Below are 21,939 nucleotides of genomic sequence, written 5' to 3'. Positions count from 1 at the left end.
GCTCTGCAACTCAGTATGTTTCTAGGCCGAAAGGGAAACTAACGCTCCACCTAATTGGAACTTCTGGTTTTATGGCGTATCCTGGAGTTTTTGTTTCGTTTTTATTTTCCATGTTTTCCAGGGTTAATGGTGTTTTCTGCGCGCGTCTACATTAGCCCACTGTGTGGAAGCCCTCGGCAATTTTCAAATCCTAAGAGCTGTAAAGAAGCCCCCGATACAGAAATTGTATTGGCTGTTAAGAAAGCAGTTATGAGTTATTGGAAATGGAATTAAAATTGTCTAATTAGGGTCGATTCCTTATTTCGGAGTTCTGTTTGGTTTGGTATTTTGTCTTGTGTCCTATGACTTCAAATTACGAAAAGAACACTCGTCTTGCTGGAAACGGGGAAGGATGAAGTTATTTTGCTTCCTGCACATTTGTCCTATTTTGCTTGGCCTCAGGTTTTGTTTAATCCTCTCAAAGGCCCTTTTAATGGACGTTTCAACATGACTACCTCTCTGTGTGGTAGCCTCTAGGAAGCGACCATTATGTCAAGCCCCTTCACAGCTAAAGTAGTGAGTTCACATAGTGGAAGAATCTTCGGGGTTGCATCTTATGGGAAAAAAAAGAAAAAAAAAAAACCCACTGCCTTTTTATAAAAGAACAGAACATTTACCCAGTCTTGTTGAGCACATGAATGTTCAGATGGCCGGCACAAAAGAAATCTCCAATCTCTAACCTCACAATGAAATTGCACCGACAAAAGATCGCGGGACACCAGGCGCACTAAAGTGGAAGGGACACAAAACCACAGCAGAATCCGACCCTGCCTGCAGAGGTTCCTGGGGGACTGTCTTTATCCAGCATCCTGGTGCCACAGTCCGGCTGCAATGCTCCAAGGAGCCCATGCAGTCCCCCCTGCACAAGTGGCATTTATACTGATGGCATCTCTGCAAATAAATAAATACACATCCGATGTGGACAGGGAACAGTGCTATCAAACGAGGTTATCATGTGACTCCTCCAAGAGGTACAAGTTTACACTCGCTGGTAGGAATGGAGAGGGTTATTTGTTTCGTGCTGAGACAAGACAGTCTTAGAAATGAGTGGCACACCCTCGTCAACCCAGCCCCTTCTTCTGCCTAGGTAGAAAGGTCCGATTAGTTCTCGTAATTGATTCTGAGGGCTGCAGCGTGCATTTCGCCAGCCCTGCTCGGTTCACACCAGGGATGCAATTCATGCGCACTTGAGCATCCAACATGGCTGACAAGGCTCGGACACACAGCTCCTGGCTGCATCATTTTTTAATCAGCTATCTGAGGAATATTTATCTAATCAACAAAGAGCGCTGTCAGAAGGAGACCAGAGGGGGCATTAATACAAGTCTGTGGTCTCCTGGTACTAGGATGGAGGAAGAGTTTAGGATAAAACCCTGCTCGTTTGAGCATGCCAACAGACTGCAGAATATTTTTATTCCACTGATAAAGAGCTAGTCAAAGGATTCTCATGTTGGAGTTCTTCTGTGTGATTAGTTCTCAGACATTCATTTGCCATAGTTAAAATTTTGTTGTTGCTGTTTAGAGAAGCAAAATGAATTTTCCTTTAAAATAAAATTTTACATGCCTTATGATCATCACAGGAACTTGTATGAAAAGCTGTAGCTTCCAGAAATAAATCGGTGTGTAATAATTGGGAGTCGTTAACTCTAAATGATTCCAGCTACTCTTAGTAGAAAAGCCATAATTTGCACATTTTCCCTTTCTCTCTGTTTCCTTTGAAAAGATGGTGACTGTCTGTTAGTAATTTCAAGGAGTTGAGTGTATGGTGCCATACCTCATACAGTCATCCGAGCACAAAAATCATCATTTATAACTCCCAGACACCTTAGAGAAATGTTCTGTGAATTCAGCTTTATATCAGCTTTTCTTCTTTAGATGTACGACTCAGGACGGGCAGCAGTTGGGACCTGCATGAGCTGGGTCACAGCCACCCACCTGCCAATCTGGTAGCCCACTACCCCAGAAAATTAATCAGTGCAGAATGTAGACCTCAGGGCTGCGCTCAGGAGGGGACAGTGTCACGTGACATCCCCCAGTGCACACGCTCCTATACTGGTCACCGTTAGTACCAAAGTCACCTCTCTTTTTCCTCCCTTTGTAATTCAAAGATCGCCTTAAAATTTCGGTTTTAATAACACCTTCAGTGTTCATATGCAAGAGGGCTCTTTATTAATTTTAAGGGGAAGTGACAATACCACTGTTACCATAGGGCGGTAAACTTTGTGTTTTCTTATCATGTGGGGCATGAGTCTCTGTACTGTCTTCACCTGCCTTTTGCGAAATTTTAATCCCAAGAAAATATCTTCCAAGTAACCTAATGACGAGTTTCACCTCCTCCTCTGTTTTTAATTCTCAACCATCAGCTGTGTGTCCCGTGTACCGCCTCTTGCTGTGATATTCATGTAGTAGTCTGGTGTTTAACCCAAGTTCACGGTTCATGTTTTGGCACCATTATGGGGAGGATGCTACACTGTCCTGCTAAAGGCTCCCTTTTTTGGGTGTGCAGACGTTTCTGCCAACCCAGACTGGGGTTCAGAAAGTTCCATTTAATTTGCAGGCTGCAGGGAGAAGTGGCCCATCTCACCATCTGCATTGGGAATGACAGTTAGTTTGCACTAGATCTGGGATTACGTGCTGTGGGGTTCTGTGTCCATTGAGAGGTGTATGCATGTTCTCAAACACTGGACAAGATGCTGAGACATGATGCCATTTGAATAGTTATATATAAGGCATCGTGGCAACTTGCTCACAGAAGAGACTCTTGTTTATCCAATCAGCAGAACAGCAGAATGGAAAACACTGATGGAATGCCCACAGTCTGCTGCCTTTTTGTCCAAAACCAGGGGAGATTCTTGTATTGAAGTAATGTTTCATGAGAAATAACATGAGTGAGAAAAGCAAAGTAAGTTAATCTCTGTTTAAAAGAAAGAAACTATATTCCTGAAATATTTTTTAAAACAAAACTTTTTAATCAAAATAAAAATTATCCAGAAAATTTCGTCATTTGAGCTAGTCCACACGAAGTCCTCAAGAATCACCGTCCAGATTACCACAGTTTATTTATCCATTCACCTACTGAAGGACGTCTCGGTTGCTTCCAAGTTTGGGCAGTGTTATACAGCGCCTAAAAGAAATGAGCTATCAAGCCATTAAAAAGACACGGAGGAAAGTTAAATGCCTATGACTAAGCGAAGAAAACCAATCTGAAAAGGCTGCATACTGTATGATTCCAACCATATGACATTCTGGAAAAGGCAAAACTGATGAAAACATCAGTGGTTGCCAGACCACAGAAGATTTTTAGGGCAGTGAAACTCTTCTGTATGATACTATAATGGTGGATACATGTCACTATACATTTGTTCAAATCCACAGAAAGAGTAACACCAACAGGAAACCCTCATGTAAACTGTGGACTTTGGGAAATAATGATGCGTCGGTGTAGGTTCATTTATTCTAAGAAATGTACCACTCTGGTGTGGGATGTTGATATTGGGAGAGGTTGTGTGTGGGGTGAGTAGGGAGTGGATAGCAGGTACATGGCAACTCAGTACTTTTCATCCACCTTTGCTGTGAACCTAAAACTTCTCTAAACAATAAAGTTTATTTTTTAAAAAGAGAATCACCGTCTATTCCAAAGGCCTGCGGTCACGGGGTGCTGCTAGCATGACGGCCGTGGTGTGTGCTGGTCAGTGGAGCTAGGCATCCAGCCCGCGGCAGCAGGTGGGGTAATTCCTGGGTCTGCCCGTTTGGTGCGGTGTCTTCATTTCCTTTAGTGGTGCATCCAGGCAGCAGCATTGCACATAACCAGAGATTTTATTGATGATAATATGATTGTATTTTCCCATTGAGAAGCTTCTAAACAAGTGGACTTAGAGCAATCAATGCCCCAGGAGACAAATGCACGTCTCAGGACCTTGGTATCAGCCAGAAAAAGTCCATTTGTTTAAGAGGAAGAAAAAGGCGTGACATTTTACACATTAAAATTGATTATTTCATCAATAGGTTAATAGAAAACCTGGCTGCAAGTTCACTTCCTGCTTATATATCCATATGGTAATGGGAGACTGGGGTATGAAAAATGCAAGGCGGAAAGCAGGCAGGAAAGAGGTTTTCTGCACCAGAGCTCCCCTCCCTTGTACAGAGGTGCCCAGCCCAGATTCTGCCTATTTATATGTAAATGCTTTAGAAAGAGGTAAGTTTTTCCACTGAGGAGTGCAGCCTCTGTGGCTACGACTTTCTGGAACTTGTGAAACATGGGCCGAGACGCCAGAGCTCGGGCTATTGAAATAATTAAGCACACGCTTAATTCTGTGAATGTCTCAGTTATACGAGGAACCCGGTAAATATCCACTGAACATTTCCAAAGTAAAGACTCGAAAACTGTGACCGGTTTCCTTTGTCTTGAATGACATTTGTAATAGTGGGTGTACCTGAAACTCCCCCGTTGCCACGTGTGGTGTTAGCTGGGATGAAGCCTTACAGATAAGATACCTTAAGGATGTAGACAGAGATAAGGGAAACTTCTCCACTGATGGAAAACTAAATTTAGACGCGTATACTGTCGAAGGGTCTCAGTCACCAACCTTACTAGGTTAGAGATGACATTTCTTTTTTTTTTTTAATTTATTCTATTGAAATATAGTTGACTTAACAATGTTGCGTTAATTTCTGCTGTACAGCAAAGTGATTCAGTTACACATATATATACATTCTTTTTCATATTCTTTTCCATTATGGTTTATCACAGGTTACTGAATATAGTTCCCTGTGCTATACAGTAGGACCCGTTGTTTATCTATGCTATATATAATAGTTTGCATCTGCTAACCCCAAATTCCCAAGACATTTTTTATTAAATTATTTGGGTTTTCAAGCCACAAGGTCATTGTTAGTTGTTTAGTTATAGCTTCACTTTTTCTCATTTCGAATCAGGTGACGGCTAACTCGCAGCTGGTTTGTACTCTTATTAACATAAAATAACGGTACTGATTATACAGTACGGTTTCGGAATTGCGTTGGTTCCCTTCAGTGTTCCTATTTCTCGCGTATATCTTATATTGTCACCCCAAAGCGATCCAGTGTGCACCAAAGTGCTTGAGATTCGCCCCAGCAGCAGAACCCCTTGTGAAGCCCTGGTCCTCACCCCAGTCATTCTGTGGCCCCCAGACCTTGGCACCCCCCAGAGCCTCCACCGTACTAGTTGAGATTGAGTCTTTTGGCCTTAATGCTACCAAAGGCAAGAACAGCCAATCTGTCCTAAGCCAGGAATGCTTCGGGGTGAGAGAGCTGGCCACTGGCCAGCGCATGCCTCGTTTTTTGGTCAGCCTGTGACCGAGTGGGTCAGCCTAGCTTTCTGCGGTGAGCTTCAGACACACCTGCGGAAATGCACACACCTGCCTTGCCAGGTGAGCGCTTCTTACCTGCATTAAACAAGTGGTTATCCAACGAAAGCCGCGCGCAAGGTTTGACGAGTTTCTCTTCCTGGCTGTGGAAGTCAGAAGAGACAGATGCTCCAATCATGCCCCTTCGGGAGCGTGGGTGACTGTGGCCGTCACCGACCACGCTGTCCGTCCAGCCCTTGGATCTGTGGCTGGATCTTTAGCCACATTAGCCTGAAGACTTGCTCCTCAAAACCCTGTTTAACTCTGCTTTTTACAATGTGTCTCCTCTGAAGGGCTGGCAGGAGGCAGCCTCTTGGCCACAGGTGTCTGCATTCCTGAGTCGGGGGTTGGGAGGGTGGAGGTGGTGAGGATGTGTCTGTGAAGAAGAGGGTCTGTGGAGGTGGGAAGGGGGCATCTCACCCCTGTTAGTCACAGCACGCCGTGTCAGCCGTGGGCGTGTCATGCCCGTGTTAAACTTGTCCCGCACTTCACTTCTGAACCCAGGGCTGCTCTGTGGGTAACTTGGTATTTGTCTTTTTCTCTCGGACGCTGTCTCCAGTGAGCTGAGAGCTTAAGGAGGCACGTGCTCTTTGGGTTCCTCCATTCCGAGCCTCCAGCCTCCTCCCCATAGGAAGGAGAATGGACCACCCTTCAACCACAGCAAGACGGTAGTCGACTTTTGCTAGTGTAGGTTCCTGTCCAGGTCAAAATACGTCTGGGGAGAAAATGCTTCATTTTTTAACAGCTCTGGGCGTTGCACACCTGCCGTCTGTAGCATACACAGGAACGGCTAATCACTAGAGTCCCTTTTGACTTGACAGGCTGCCAGTGTTTTGCCAAATCAGAGGGCTTATGGCGACCGGCCTCGTAGCTCCTTCAAAGGATGCTACCAGGCCCCAGGGAAAAGACGAGCTTTGCACTGGCTTGAGTAGCCACGTGTGGAACCCAGCAGGGCGAAAGGGGTGCATGGGCTTCCTCGCCTGGGCGTTTGTTGGTTCTGAGCAAAGCTAAGGATGCGTTTTTGGCCTTCCTCTGCCCTTCCTGAGTTCCTCTGCGCTTTGGGGTGGTGAGGCCCGGCCGGGAGGCCGGAGGTGACGTCACGTGCTACTTGGACATTTCTTTTCTCCCCTTTTCATCTGTTTCTTTTCCTTTTTGTTTTCTCTCTTGTTCCCCCTCTCCCCTATCTGCTCTCGGGATGCAGCCAAACGCAAAGCCTGGAAACTAAACCGTGTTGGTAGCCTGCGAAATATCCACAACAGCGGCGCCAACACCGAAGGTAACGCCGCCCCCCGGCCACCCCCCCCACGCCGGGTCCTCCCGCCTCCCGCCTCCCCGCCTCCCCGCCTCCCCGCCGCTCCAGCACGGAACTGGAAATGCGATTCGCCCAAAGCCGCGTGCACCCTGCTTGTGTTTGCACAGTCATTCCCGTGGTCTTTCCATCTTTTTGTTTGTGTGTTTTATTTTGCCATTCATGTTCCTTTCAGCTTACTTAAATTTTGACCTTTCCCTCGCAGTCGTAGAGTAGTGATGTTTAAATTACTCCACAAACCTATTTTCTTCTCCTTTTTCTTTTCCTTTATACATGTGGGCACTCAATGTAATATTTCCCAAGTTATTACAGTTTTTAAAAGTGTTAGTATCAGGTGTAATGATCTGTAGCCAAATACAAGAGTGTGCCGTGACATTTAAGTAACAGTCTTAATTTGTTTTGTGGAAACAGTCTCCATAATGCTCTCTGCAGCTCTAATACAGAGGCAGCCAGGCCCGGGTCATTTGCATGGCCTGCTATTGCTTGTAAATTCAGTGTATTGTTGTGTTTCTAAAGGTCGTCTGGTGCCAAAGTTCACAAATTGACTTGCGTTGCTTTTTTCACCGAAGACAGCCGTCATTGCTTTTGTGTAATAGCAGATTGAATTTTTCCCCCCCTGCCTTCATTTGAAACAACACAATTATAAATTGCCCTTTTTTTTTTATGATTACAAATGTCAAGGGTCAGAATTATTTTGATGCCAAGCAAAGGAAAACCACCCCCATCAGCCCAAGCCCTTGTGAGGGAGGCTGGCGTACAATACGTGTGATGCAAAATAGGTCACAATCCAGTGATCTCGGCATAATAGGGGGACATTTTTTTTCACTTAAGTGCAAGCCAAATGGGTCAAGTAATCGCAAGCTCGTGCCCTAACACTAATTGACTTATTTGGGGATGATTATAACTGTAATATTTTTCTTAATGTCACTGTTTTCTGGGCTGTTGGTTTTAGCAATTGCCAAGCAGTGGCATTAAATCTCTTGTAAATTTTAAATTGCACACTATTTCTGTAAACAAGTCCCCCCTTCACATCCCAGTCATTAACCTTTGCTGATTTATATCACCATCCTTTTTTCCTTCCTTTCACAATTACTCCTGTCTTGCCACTGAAAGCCCTGCTCTCAGCCAGAAGAAAAAAAAAATGAATCCGGAAAACAAAACTACATTTTCACGATGGCTTGTTAAAGACCTGTTTTTAATCATAATTTGTTTTTTTCATTCCTCAAGAGGAAACTGTCGTCTGTTAAGGTACCAATGGAACTTGACCCCCTGGTATTTTCTTTCAAAGCATTCGTTCAAGACAGACAAAATGAGACAGAAAAAGAACAGAATTTTAGAAACAGTCACATGCAGTATTATGTCTTGTTGTCTTTTAAAGGGTGTTAAATATTCTCATTCACTATTTTTTAATGTTAGTGTTTCAACTTAGTGCATAATCATTTCTCTTCCCTGTGTCCTTATCAGATATGTTTTTCTTTTGTATGTGTGTACATTTATCACAACAAATGTGTTTATTGACTTTCGGCCTTTAAAAAATATTTGTGAGGTCTGGTTTTACCTGTGGTTATATACAAAGCTGGGGGGGCAGGAGGAGGCAGGCAGACAGCCCCCCTGAGACTTGCTGATGGGAGTCTTCCTGGAGACGCTGGCAGGGAGGTGTCTCACGACAGGTGTGACAGTTTGCAGAAGTGGAAACTTCTCAGCCTTGACCAACCAGGTAACCTGCAACACTGCCCTGCCCAGCACTCCTGGGTGGGGAGGGACCATGATGCTCTCTGCCCTCTGAAATCTGTAAATACGGATAACACTACCCACTCAGGGTCCCTAGTCAATGGCCAATAGGTACGCAAGGCAGTCCTGAGGATATTGGAGTAAATAATGACTAGTCTCCTTCACATTTTCTTTCATTTCTCTTCGGCATTCAATTACATTTATGAATCTTCAATTAAGCGACATGACCATTCTTCATTTACTTTAGGTTTCTTTCAAGATTATTGTCTGTTTGCATCCAGTCTCATTTCATACAGCTTTCAGTATAATAGTACTGAATTCATATAATTATATAAAATAAATTATCAGAATGCCTTTCTGATTTCCGGTCTTTTGCTATATGATGTCATCACATCTTCTCTGTCTGTAAAATCATCCTTTATGAAAATTCATATCCCGAACATTCTTTTATCGTAACCTGAGACCTTGAGTGTTCCACTAAATATACCCATCCCCAAATGGACTAGTTTTTAAACTGGTCCACTTGAGTAATCTGTTCAGAGGTACCCACAAAATATTGTTGACACCAAAGTTTCTTATAGAGGAAGTTAGAACTTGAGGAGGAGAGGGGAGGGTGCCCGCTGTGCGCCAGGCCCTGTCCGAGAAGCGTGTCCACGCCCCTCAGTCCAGATCTAGAGAGAACAGCCCAGACGTTACGGGACTCACCCGAGGATTCAGGCTGGTGAAAGACAGGTAGGACCAAGAAATGGACCTGACGGTCTTGCTCCAAAGCCCTTTTATTCTTATGTTCAGCGTTCTGGCCCCTGCGCTACACTATCTCACTGAATCTTCACTGCCAGGTAGGTACTTCGTTACAGATGAGAAGTTGGAGTTTCAACAAGTCAAGCGATATTCTGCAGGACGAGTAGCTGGCATCTTCTGGAGGCAGGACATATGCCCAGATCTCTCAGCTCCAGGACCCACTCCTGGGGGCTCATGGAAATGGTCAAAGATGAGCGTCAGGAGTGATAAAAACAAATTAAACCGAACTAATTAGGGAAGCACATAGACAGGATTAGAAAACAAACAAAAATATGTTTCTCTTCCCCTTTTTTTTTGTCCATTAGGGCTAATTTTCTCTGAAACCAAGCTGGAAACCTCATTTGTATGTATTGTACTGCCCTAATTTTAAAATCTTTGTTACTTTGTAACAATTCAGCTCTTTCCAGGGTTGGTGAAATTTAAGTCCCTTCCACAAGAATGCAGCTTTAACTTTTCCATCTCGGAAGCCTGCAGACTGCATGGAAAGTTTATTTATGCTGTGATTCTCCAATTCATAGCTGCCTCCTAAGCCACGAGGAAAATGTATATCAAATCGGGTGGATGAGGCTGGACTTGGGAATGTTCAACTCCGTTGGAAACATTTTTCTCAGACCCGAGCAGAAGGTGGATGTCGTGTAGAAGGACGCGTGGCAGGGCGGCTGGCCGGTGGTCTGTGAGCAGCAGCACCCAGGAAGGATCCCACAGACTCAGTGCCGTGTCCTCAGGCCTCTCCTCTCCTGCACTGCTGGGGGCAAGGTGGACCATCACCCACTGTGAGGTGGGCCAACAGTGGACTCTTCGGGGTGTTCCAGCTCTCCTTGGCTCCTGCAGAAGAAGGCATGTGATGAAGCGTAAATGGGTAAAGAAGAGATGTATTGGGGAACGAGGGGCATTTCCTGGGGTGTCAGGCCCACCCACGTTGTATGCATCCAACAGGCTGCGTCACCCAAGTACCAGCCGGGTTCAGTATGGCCCAGAGGCCCGACTCAGCCCTGCTCATAGAGTCCATGTCCCTGGATCTGGAACTTGCCCCAGAGACAGGCCTGTGAAGCCTGTTTGGGGTCCCCTGCCACAGCGTGGTGGCCCAGATGGATGAACTCAGAGGTGCCGGACACAGTGTTGCCAAATCGGCCGCACCATGGAGAAACCCGAGTCTCCTTTTGGAGCACGCACGTGGTGGGCATGGTTCGTCCCTCGGGCCCAGGTCAGGGCTGGCACCCCCTTCCTCCACCAGATGGCCAAGACCATCCCTTCTGTATGAGCAAATGAGAGCAGGCCTTTCCCATGGCCGGCCTAGCTCCGTGATGCTCTCTCCACCCCCCGGTGTCCACAGTCACAGATCGGAGGCGTCCACCTCATTCCAGTCCAGTTAAATTACAGGTGACGCTCACACCATCCCCCCTGAGGCGGTGGCAAGCCTGCCCAGGTCTTGGGTTCCTGCCACAGTGTGGGTACCCAGTGCTGGGCCCCAGGCAGATAGAGGGGACGGGCTGACAGCCAGCCCAGGGGGGTCAGGCAGAGATCCTGATGCAGAGTGAGGGGGGAGTTCCAGCGAGGCCCTGGGTGCCCTGTGGGTTTAGTGGAGTGCGAGACTACATTGGATTCAGGGCTCTCGGAGTCATGACGGGCTGCAGGGCTGAGTACTCAGACTTCTGGCATCCTGTCGTGTGGATCCCCACTTAACCCCTAAGAGAGGTCGTGTCCTTGATCTTTTACAAAAGGAGAAACCAAGGCACAGAGGGGGCAGTCGGGAGCCCCGGGAAGGCACACTGGCACGTGGAGACCGTGGCATGTGGGCTCAGTGTCCGGGTCAGAGCTGCCACTGAAGCCCGGATGAGGGCTTGGCAATGAGCGTGGAGCACACATCCCCGTCGGGACCATGACGCCCAGCAGAGGGCTGTCACCGCAGTGGAGGAAGAAGGCCTGAGCTGGTGTGACGAGTCACGCTGTCCGTCTGAAGGACTCTGCAGTGTCCGAAGGCAGTGCCCACCCCAGACCCCAGCAGCTTTCCCCAAGCCCCGTGTGCCTGCAAGCCTGTGCGGGGCCACCATCTGAGGCCGCCTTCCACGCTCGGGCTGGGCTCTTCTTCACCCTAAGTCATTCACATACTTGCAGTCAAACCCTGGTTCCTGATCAGAAGCTGTGCAACCTTGGGTTTGTGAGCAGCGGTGTGCACAGTGGTTTCAAGCCCAGACTTGAGCAGATGGTACTGGTCTGGTTCTCACGTCCCCGCTTCTTAGCTCTACCCTTGAGGTCATTCCTGTGCCCGCTCTCTACCTCAGTCTCTCCATCTGTAAACTGGGGACAGTCAGTGAGGCCATCTTTCCAGAGGCAGGTAACACGGTGCCCACAGTCGCCACTACCACTGCTCCTGCTGTCAGGAGTGCCAGAGAGTCTCTATGGCAAAGAAGATGCAGATGCTTGAGTGTCATTTACGTACTGAGGAGCAGAGATTCGGCAGGAAACGTTGCCCCTGAAAATGCAAGACGGGATTTAAAAATCAAACTTCTTTTTTCCCAGACATTTTTCACTACCCTTTCCAGTTGCATTTGCTCTCATCCTCCAAAGAACCGTCAGATGTAGAAATTGGGTTTTTGAGTCCAGTGTGCCTGTATCCGATCCCAGCTCTGCCACTGCCGAGCTGTGTGAATTACTGGGGTTGCTGGGTCTCTCCTCCCCTGCTTAGTTTTCTTTCTCCAAAACAGAGACCGTAAAACCTACCTCGAATGACAGTTGAAGAAGAAATTGAGAGAGAAGCGGACGAAGCCCTTACCAGGGAGCTGGGCACACGGCGAGGGTGACCACAGTGGTTGCTGTGAAACTGTCAAAAGTGCTTACGTCATGGAAAACCATCTCCAAGAACACAGTGCATGGAGCACACAGGTTTTAGGCCTGTGGAATGTGTCCATGCAGGCAGGGCAAGATCGGCCAAAGCCAGCACTCGTCAACCATGACTGGCACAGGTTAAGATCTCATGCAGATAAATTCAGATTTAGGAAAGAGACCCTTTGAGCACTAGCTCCAGGAGTGACTTTCTGGGGAGAGATGCAAGATTGCTGATATTTCCAGCCCTCAACTTTTAAAAGAATGATGAGATTGACAATCATCCACGTGCTGAGCCGCAACCGAGAGAGAAGAGCTGGGGGTGGAGGCAGCGTGGAAGGCTCTGGAGCCTGCCAGTCCAAGTCTCCCCATTCCCACCCCAGGCTCTGAGCAGAGGAAGGGCCCTGGGCCCCATGTCCCTGTGATTAGGAAAGCAGGGGACCTCTGAAAAGTGATGAATGTAAGTTAGAATGAGTAACAAATGGTAAGCATATAGAGCAACCAAGTAAATTACAACAGGGGCCTCCAGTTTTTCTCTTTCTGAACCGAAAGCTTGGGCTTTGAGCTTTCCCGGGGTGCCTGGGCCTGAGCGGGTGCCAGAAAACACGTTAACACATCCGTCTTCTGCCTCCTGAGGTTTTCAGTTTGGGATCCAATCATTTATTTTTTTCAGGAGTTTTATTTTAGACACTCTCCTTAATTTAAGGGAACACGTGGCCCCCTATGGTCCTGGAAGCAGCAGCTTTCGTGTTGCCTGGTTCTCCAGCTGCCCTCCCACCTCTGTCTAATGTGTTTGGAAAATCAAAACTTCCTTTGTTTTTCATGAGGATCTTCCTGTGATAACATTTAGCAGTAAACAGTCCTAACTCGTGACCTCCCTCTTGGGTCTTGCTTCTTCACAAAATTAATTCTACTCTTGTCCTAAATTAAACCCCAGTACAACACCTCCGTTGGACTCTGGGCTAAACAAAGATATTTACCAAGTTGAGAGCTTGCAAAAATATTTACCCAAGAACCATGACCTGTGTGTGTTTATAAAGACCAAAAAATAATGATTTCTTTTTCTTTTTGTTAAAAATGAACAACTCCAGTGGAAGAGGGCATTTTTTTAACTTATTTTTTTGCCATAGATCTTGGTTCTGCACGGTCCTGGAGCAAATCCTTCACATTTATCTTTTCTTACAAAAATGGGAGGAAAAATCGAAAATGAATAAAAACTGACTTTCAATATTGTGGTGGGTTTGGGGCTGAAATCTTAAACGTGTGTCGTTTTCATCATAATTGGGCAAAATATCTAAACCACATGCTTATTTAATATATGCTTTGAAAGCAGAAATATTGAAGTATTTTACAAGTTGTAGGACTCTTCAGAATTAGCATAAAAGCCTGGGGCTGTGTTTGACCAAGGCTGGCTAATTTCGAAGGGTGTAGATAGTGGGGGACCTGGGGAGGGGGCAAAATAGCAAACACATCCCATCTCGGTTTCCAACTTAGATGAACTGGTAGTGGCTACCTGGAGAACTGGGCTAGGAAGGATTCTGAGGCTTGCTCAGGCTCTTTGGGGGGGGGGTCAGTGATGAAGGTCTTCCCTGGCGAAAGCAAGGGAGGGACAGCATGCCTTTGTCATCCCAGTCCATGCTGACGCCTCCATGGACCACAGAGCTGAGACCAGCCGGGTGAAATGGGCAGCTCAGCCCCAGTTAGTAGATAGCAGAGTGGGAAGGGCCCCAAAAGCGAGAGTGAGGACCCCAAAAATGGGAGCCCAAGACCCCAAGGACACGAAGAAAAGAGAATGTGGAGATTCAGGCAGAAACAGGGAGAAACCCATTGCAAATACTCGTTAGTGAGGAAAAGCCCCTTGACCAGTGGTTTGAGTTGCTGTTAATCATCATCAGGGTGCTGTGCTGTACCCTAAACCAAAAGTCCCAATTCTGTGACAACAGAAGTCACAGGTGGAGAGGACAGCGATTTCCCTGCGAGCCTTGGCTATTTGATGGTCAGATCATTTTTAAATGATGACCATCTAGAAGCCTCTGGGCTTGGTGGACCCTTTGGCCACCTCTGCCAGTGGGCATGTGGCCCCTCCCTGCTGGACACTGTCATGTCCACACCATTTAAATAACAGGTTTTCATCATGTGTTTGTCATTAAATGTGTCGGGAAGGACACTTAGCCTCATGGACAGAAACAGGCATCAGGGTCTGGGTTCCAGGTTTGCAGGGGAGCCCAGGAACGCGGACCCAGATTCCTCGTCCCGCCAACGAAGAAAGTGGGATGAGTGACCTCTGCAGACACTTTGGGTTCTTGTAAATTCAGAAGAGAAACAAATTTCAGCATCACCATACACAGTACCCCTGCATCTCGCAGGCATTTTTGAGCCGTTGTGCATCACATGGGCACAAGGGTCCGGATCCTCGGCCTTTGCAGAGGTACAGGGCGAATGGTTCTGGTCCCAAACCTCCTGCCCCTCAAGACAGAGGTACGCATCTGTCCGTCTTTCTCCCCTTCCACCCGGTCCCCCAAAAGACATCCTTATCAGATGTCTCCTGTTGAAAACAACCTCCCAATGTAAATCAGTTGCAGCTGTGTTTAGCCCTTTAACCCTTTGCCTGCTAGGATTCCGCAAAAATAATTGATGACTGATTGGCCCATTAACCTTTAAAAAAAAAAAAGTTTGACAGCCCGGACTTGTGTAATGAGGAGGGATTCCTTGTGAAATCAGTCTGATGGCTGAGTTGCTTGCCCCTAAGGAGGCGAAATTAGCCCCACGGGGCCTCGTCTGCATAGAAACTGGACGCAATTAGTGTAATATCCGGTGTTATTAATGTCGTTTGGAATAATTGGGCAGGTTGATTTCGACAGGTTCATGGTGCTAAAATACTATTATAGTGGACCTTTCCACAGCCAACCGTTAAACACGGAAAACTGTTTAAATCCCTATGAGCCCAGTCACAGAACTTTATTAAACCCCTAAGCCCTGCAATGTCACACTGGGAAACAACACGGTTCTTTCTTTTCGGGCTCTGGGTGTGGCGGGCTTTGATTTTTTATGATGGGGGGAATCTGGGGGATTGAATTTTGATGATCACCTGTGTATCTAAAACTAAGAAACGTCCTGTACCGTAGATGTCATCAGGAATTTCTACAGCCTGAATTCTCTTTTTACAGAATGAATTAAATATAAGTTGCTGTAATTGTCACAAAGAGTCGGTTTGTGTCAGTGAACCGAAACCACTTGAAACGTAGCCACTGTTCGTCCTCACCTTCTGAGCTCTCATTCTTCACATTTCAAGTGAGGGTAACATTGGAGAGTAATGCCCCGTCTGTCTTTCTGACTGATTGGCCCCCCACTGCCAATTATTATTTTTATCACTTTTTCATCTAGTTGCTGATACTAAAATAGCGTCACAGTGTCACTTCAGAATGTGATGGGATCCTTCTGGTCCACCGGTGGTTTGAATAGGGCTGTATCATCTGATAGAAATTCTTGTTTGAACATGAGGAGGAGCTTGTGAATGTTGTGTCCACACAGAAGAAGGGGTAATATTTAGGTCCCCAGATGTACTATTTACTTAATGAGTGTTCATAGTTAGTGCCATGATACAGAAATATAAGCCAGGATTAAATCTAGAGATTTGCCAGGTGTTGATTCAAGAAGATGACCAGGCAGCAGCTTGGAGGCTCCCATCAGGGATAGATCTTTTCTCCACTGGATTAGTTAGAACTGGATTTGGAAGTGATAGAAATGTAAAGGGATTTAGGTTAAAAAAAAAAGGAGGGAGAATGGGTTCATTTATCCAATCCAACTGTAGGACAGGCAGCTGGGCTGGCTGCAGGGACCCAGGAACCTGGCAGGTATCGGGTCCATCCCATCCCTGCTTCTCTCTGCTGGTCAGCAGTGTTCTCACCTGTCCACAGGTAGTGGCCTAGATAGCAGAGGTTTTCCTTCCCGTGGATAACTTGTGAGCTGTGTTTTGTTCAGTCCCAAGATAAGAGGGAGGGCGCTCTGCGACCCCAGCTCAGATAAGAAAACCTGGAGTAGGACGTTTGGATGATGTGCCCCCCACTAGGACAGATCAGTGGCCAAGAGCCTCCCATGCTCTGATTGTCCTGGTGTAGCTGGGTCCATTCTTCCTTCCCGTGCAGACCAGCCACTGGCCACAGAGCCAGATACGCAGGAAGCTGGAAGCTGGAATGTCCCCAGCTTAGACTGCCACATGCATGGCATCATGTCCCCTAGCATTCTCCAGACGTGACCAGTTAAAAAGAAATATGACATTAGTAACAAGCTGGTTAGGGATTTCTGGGGAAATTACCTTTAAAAGACCCTGCCAGCTTGCTCTTCTGACATCAGGAGTGAGGGAAAAGAACAGAAAAAGTCACTGGGAAGTGGGGAGACCCATCCATCTCCTGCTGGACACCCTAGGAGAACTTTTTTTTTTACTGTTTTATTTTTGAGAAACAAAGAAAGCACTGCTGGCCACCTTAAGAGAGGAAAATAATCAAACTAAATGAGATGATGCCTATGAAGTCCTTAGCATTTTTTCTGACACGAACTTGGAGCCCAGTAGTATTCTTTTTTATTTGTATTATTCCATGCAGTAGATTCATTACAAAGAAACAAGTAGTCCTTCATGGAAGTCATATGTAACATGATTAAAAATGCAACTTCTCTATAATCCTTGTTTTTTTGTTTTTTTTTTTGATCTTAGGAGGCAGAGGAAAGTCATAAGGCAGGTATAATTTCGTTCTGAAACTCTAACTGTATCTGTAAGTGTTAACACGTTACCCTCCCTCAAAAAGAAAAAAAAAAAAAGCCACATACAGACAGTACCCTGGGAATCACACGAAAACTTAAGCATCAACATCAGGATTCCACTGATGCTGGTGGTATAGAGTGATTACAACTAAACTCCATGCCCAGCTTTTAATCCCTTACTCAGGAAATGGGAAATCCTAGCTAACCGGCTTCATATAAAGACATCTTCATCGGGGCCTGAAATCCAAACGAAGGCTTGGAGTAGCACCCCTGTGGGGCTGCCTCTGTACTGAAATGGTGTTAGGGGGCGGTTCCATCCCCTCCTCCTCCCTGTCTGCTCCATGGTGAGCTGGGCGCCTGTCCTCCAGGTAGCCCTGAGGTTCGCATCCACAGTTCAGCAAGGAGCCCCTCAGTGTGGCGCACCTGGGAGAGGCCAGCCCAGAAACAAAGGCACCACCAGAGGCCTTTCTATTTGGGAGCTGTTGCCGGACCCTGCGTGGACAGGACTGGAGAGGAGCATCTCCTGCCTCTCCAGGGTTAGGCCAAGCCCTTCGGTTAAAACAATAAATATTTCGCAAAAGAACACTCAGTCAGTGTTTCACTGCATAGTGAGCTACTATAGCGAGAAGAGCCTTGACCACAAGTCCTGACACGTACCTGAGTACATGTGCACGCTTCAAAGCCCTTAGAAGCAGACAACTCGTACACAGACGGTCACGGCCATCACTGCTTATTGATGCAGCTGACTTGGTCACCGAAGTATTGGGACTGTAGGTTCTGATTCCCCTCTTCATTATTCGTATAATTGTGTGCCTTTCCAGATTGACAGTCACCCCACTGGCCTCCCCCTCTCAAAAGGAAACTGTCTCAGATGAAGCAAGTATGGAGTGCTTGCACAGTTGGTTCTTAATTAGGATGTGAAACATGGCTGTGCTTTCCAGGGTCATCCAGTTGTGTTCACGGGGCTCGCCTTTCCAATCCCAACCTTTTCTCATGAGCTGCTCTCCACCAGGCTGGGGGCACAGGATGTCCTGCATCTTTTTGCTCTTTTGAGCCTTATTGGTGTTTCATTATCGTTAGTGGATCAGCCAGGGTTTCATCTTCCAGAGACAAGCATGAAACCTCTCTGGCCACTCACGTGCTTGGGTTAATCCATCATGTCGAACGCAGTGTGGAGTCTTCTCTTTACCACCTGTTACCAGAGACTACAGGTTCCGAGTCATCCTCTGTGTTGTTACTTTTAGGGAATTATTTGGCTTACTCACGTTTCTTGGCATCTCTCTTTCCCTACCTCACAGATGGAGAGAAATGAATTTATATATATATATATATATATATATATATATATATGTTTTGTTTTGTTTTGTTTTGTTTTGTTTTTGCGGTACGTGGGCCTCTCACTGTTGTGGCCTCTCCCGTTGAGGAGCACAGGCTCCAGACGCGCAGGCCCAACGGCCATGGCTCACGGGCCCAGCTGCTCCGCGGCATGTGGGATCTTCCTGGACCGGGGCACGAACCCGTGTCCCCTGCATCGGCAGGCGGACTCTCAACCACTGCGCCACCAGGGAAGCCCTGAATTTATATTTTAAACGTGATTTCTGTTAGATCCTCATTACAGAAATGCAATTAACGTTTTATTGTATTGGTCTTAAATCTTGCCCATTTACCAACTGCTACTATTATTTCTCGACATTTGTAGATTCCTTGGGGTTTCCTATGTAAGCAATCTTGTAATCTGTGAATGACCGTTTGGTGTCTTTTATCTTTCCAATCTCCGGATCTGTCACTTCCCTGTTTTGTTTCACTGCGCAGGCCAGCGGGGCTGAACAAGGGCTGGTACCACGAACATTTTGGCCTTGAGAGCCCTTGAACTGGTGTGAAACGATTGCTTCTAACATTTCATCCTTAAGAAGAATGGTTCTATGGGTTCGGATACGTACTCTTTGTCCATGGAAAGAGGATTCCCTTCTATTCCTAGTTTGATAAAAGATTTTAATCATATTTTTAATTAAATTTTCCTTCTTCTTTGTCAGGGAGTTGTACATTCTACTTCTTTTCTCTTAGAGGTTAACCCTGGTATTTTCTCCTGTGTACCTAGGTTACCAAAGTCTAAAGTTAGCTCTTAACTCCCTATGGAACAATGCAAAGTCCTAGGGCTTTTTAACTCCTGGGTCGCCATGTCCACTTTCATTTCTCTAGTATTTTGCACCTTCCCCAGATTAGACGTGATAAGAAAGGTAGTGTTTGATATAATTTTTATTTAGGTGTATTTACATATTTATCCATTTGCTCCCTAACCCATCTGGTTCAAACCTTTGTAGAATCTTCTGAAGTGTGTCTTTTACCAGTTCCTTTAGGGAAGGGCTCTTGATTCTTTCAGGTTTTTATATGAAAATATCTTTATTCCACTCTGGTCCTTGAAAGAGAGATTTCCTGTCTCCGTGTGTCGGTTGCATCTCAGCTGCCCTTCTCCTCTCCCCGTTCGGGGACCGGGACCGTCTCGTTCAGCCCCTTCCCTGAGCTGTCCCGGGTCCGCTCCACGTGACGCCCTGCTTGGCCCCTTTTGGGGGGTGGGCCTGCGCTGCACGCCTGCTTTTCCACAGCCCCACGATGCACCCCCGTCCCAGGAGCTTTTAACAGCTGCAGGGAGAGTCACAGAGCTTTGAGAAGCTGATGGGGGCCGTGGACCCTCTTGTTGGAGAAACGTTACCCCCCGTGAGGCTGGGCACGCTGATAGGAGAGTCCCTGACCTTCCTTCACGTGCTGTTGAGAACAGGTTCCACAGATTGAGGCCCAGCCCGCCAGCAGGTTGAATTCTAAAACAGCAGCGATGCTCATGTCACCTCGAACATGATATACTGTTGTTGTCAGGGTACATAAAGATTTCATGAAGGTGGCATGGCCCTGTGTCTGTGGCAGTCGGTGTTGGAGCAGCTCCCCAGATCTGGGTGTGCTTGACAAAGACAAGCATCCTGTCCCCACCTGCCCAGATCAGTGGGGTCAGGTGGGAGGGGTTCTCAGCCACAGTAGTGGGAGCTGCTTCTCTTCTGAGGCGAAAGGGGAGGAGGAGGGGGCATCTGGAGGTGATTGCAGTTGCTTCAGAGACTGAGGGAGCATCCTTGTATCGGAGGCCGAGGGCTCCCAGTAAGGCAGGGCCTTGAGAAGGGGCGGGGCCCACCCGGCAGCACGGAGCCTTGCAGAGGTCAGGGGCCAGAGGTCAGGGGCCATGAGAAGTGCTGGGGACACAGGCTGGAGGACCCAAGAGTGTGCAAGGTGGAGGTTTGTGCAGATGCGAGCAAGCCGAGCGTGGGTGACAAGTAATTGACGAACGCAGAGGTCAGCTGGGTGGGCAGTAGGTTATTCGCATTATTAGTAACAGTTGCCCGCCAGGGGCTCATGATGCAGCCGGCTCAGCAACAAGTGATGGGAAACTACCGATCACGTGAGACGTGGTGGTGCCTAGAAGTCAGCTCCAGACGTCTTCATGGTTACCTGTGGCTGGTTATGCTGTCTGCACGTGGCCCCTCCTCTGCCTTTCATTCTGTGGCAGAGGCAGGAGGGTAGATCAGAACAGAGGACAAACACCAGCGCTCACGGAGGGTGTTCCGTGGCCCACGCCCAGCGTGGGCCTGAGCTAGTGCTCATCATTTAGCCAGTGGAAAACCCAGTGAAGAACGCAGCTTTCCCCCTCCCATTTGAAGGGTGAGGAAATGAACCCAGCACGGGTTGAGAACTTGTCCAGACTCCAACATGCCAAGTGGCGGAGCAGGATTTGAACGTAAGGACCCCTCTTCCTGGTACACAGTGGCCCCTTCAAATCGCCTGGAATTTCACTCGCTCCTCCAGACGAAAACCTTCCCCGCTGTAGCTGGTCTTCTGCCCTAAAAGGACAGACGTCCTCAGGCCTCCCTCTCTGCCGCGGTATATCTGTGGATTGGCACACAGGTGCTTATAAAGAAATTAAATTGTACCCTGAGATGAGCAGCATTCCCTTGATTTTCATCCCACTGTCAATTTCAGCAGCCGGCCACGAGTTACAATATTACGTCCCTAAGTTGCTTCATCTGTGCCCAGCACAGGGACACTGACATCACACGCTGATTTTCATTTTTCCTCATCCCCTGAGCATTGATTGAAACCTAGCTAAGCCATGCTGGCTTTAGGAACCAAATCTGGAGTGTTTGGAGGTCTGCAGATTCAGATCTCCGCTGCGGGGCGGCCGGTCCTGTGTGTGCCTCGGCCCCATGCAGGCGCGATTGAACCCAAAGGCACTTTCATGACCGAGGGCTGGCAGAGGGGCCGTGATCTCATGAAAGCTAAACTCTTCATCCCCACCACTCTGTGTTTCAGAACAAGAAGAAAACTTTGAGTTTATCATTGTGTCCCTCACTGGCCAGACGTGGCACTTTGAAGCCACCACCTACGAGGAGCGAGACGCGTGGGTCCAGGCCATCGAGAGCCAGATCCTCGCCAGCTTACAGTCGTGCGAGAGCAGCAAGAATAAGGTAAGATCCGGAGCAGCCTACCGCGCCCCCCCCCACAAGGCCCCACCACCAAAATCAAGAGCGGCTGATCCTGAAACGGAACTGGGTGGGGGAGGGGAGAGCATCGGGGGAGACGTGCAATTGGCAAGACTCTTAAATGTTTCTGAGCAAAAAGCAAAATAATTGCAAAGATAAAAAAAAACCACTGTGTCGATATGTGTCCTGTATCATAGATTAGTAGCCTAGCTTAACCAGGTTCGGATGGCAGAATATCCCATTTTAAATCTTTGCTCTATCAACTCATCCCAAATGTAAAGTATTGACCTTTTATTGGAGATCATAGACTCTTTTGGACCCTTGTGGCTTCTTTGTCCGCATTGATTTTTGCTTTAGGCTGAATACACTCAGGAAAAGAAGTGCAGACTTAAGAGGAGGCACTGTTCCGTTCTCATAAATGTCTCAAATTCAAATCCACGTCAAGTTAGAAAACTGACCCTTAGTACAGGCTTCGATGAAAAGTGCATGCACGTATATGAGCATGCAAAGAACTTAGGGAAGATGAAATGTCCATTTTCTAAATTCTGTTGATAAAGCCTGGTATGGGGTTTAT

At 47.2% G+C, this 21,939-nt stretch overlaps 1 protein-coding gene across 5 annotated transcripts in view; it reads left to right on the top strand.

Moving 5' to 3' along the window:
• Window positions 1–21,939, top strand: part of AGAP1 (ArfGAP with GTPase domain, ankyrin repeat and PH domain 1) — a 574,296-nt gene that overhangs the window by 474,309 nt on the left and 78,048 nt on the right. For 3 of the 5 annotated variants that reach the window (XM_082631241.1, XM_082631242.1, XM_082631239.1), the window contains one exon: window positions 21,196–21,350. In XM_082631241.1, coding sequence (XP_082487367.1) covers window positions 21,196–21,350 — 155 coding nt within the window. Of the gene's footprint in view, window positions 1–6,624; window positions 6,700–21,195; window positions 21,351–21,939 lie in introns of all 5 variants that reach the window. The other 2 variants (XM_082631240.1, XM_082631238.1) reach the window with 1 other exon arrangement.

Source organism: Mesoplodon mirus, assembly GCF_964341445.2.
Source record: "Mesoplodon mirus genome assembly, chromosome: 8".
Classification (NCBI taxonomy): domain Eukaryota; kingdom Metazoa; phylum Chordata; class Mammalia; order Artiodactyla; family Ziphiidae; genus Mesoplodon; species Mesoplodon mirus.
Note: the sequence above shows the minus strand (reverse complement) of the source record. Positions and strands in the feature narration are given on the sequence as shown.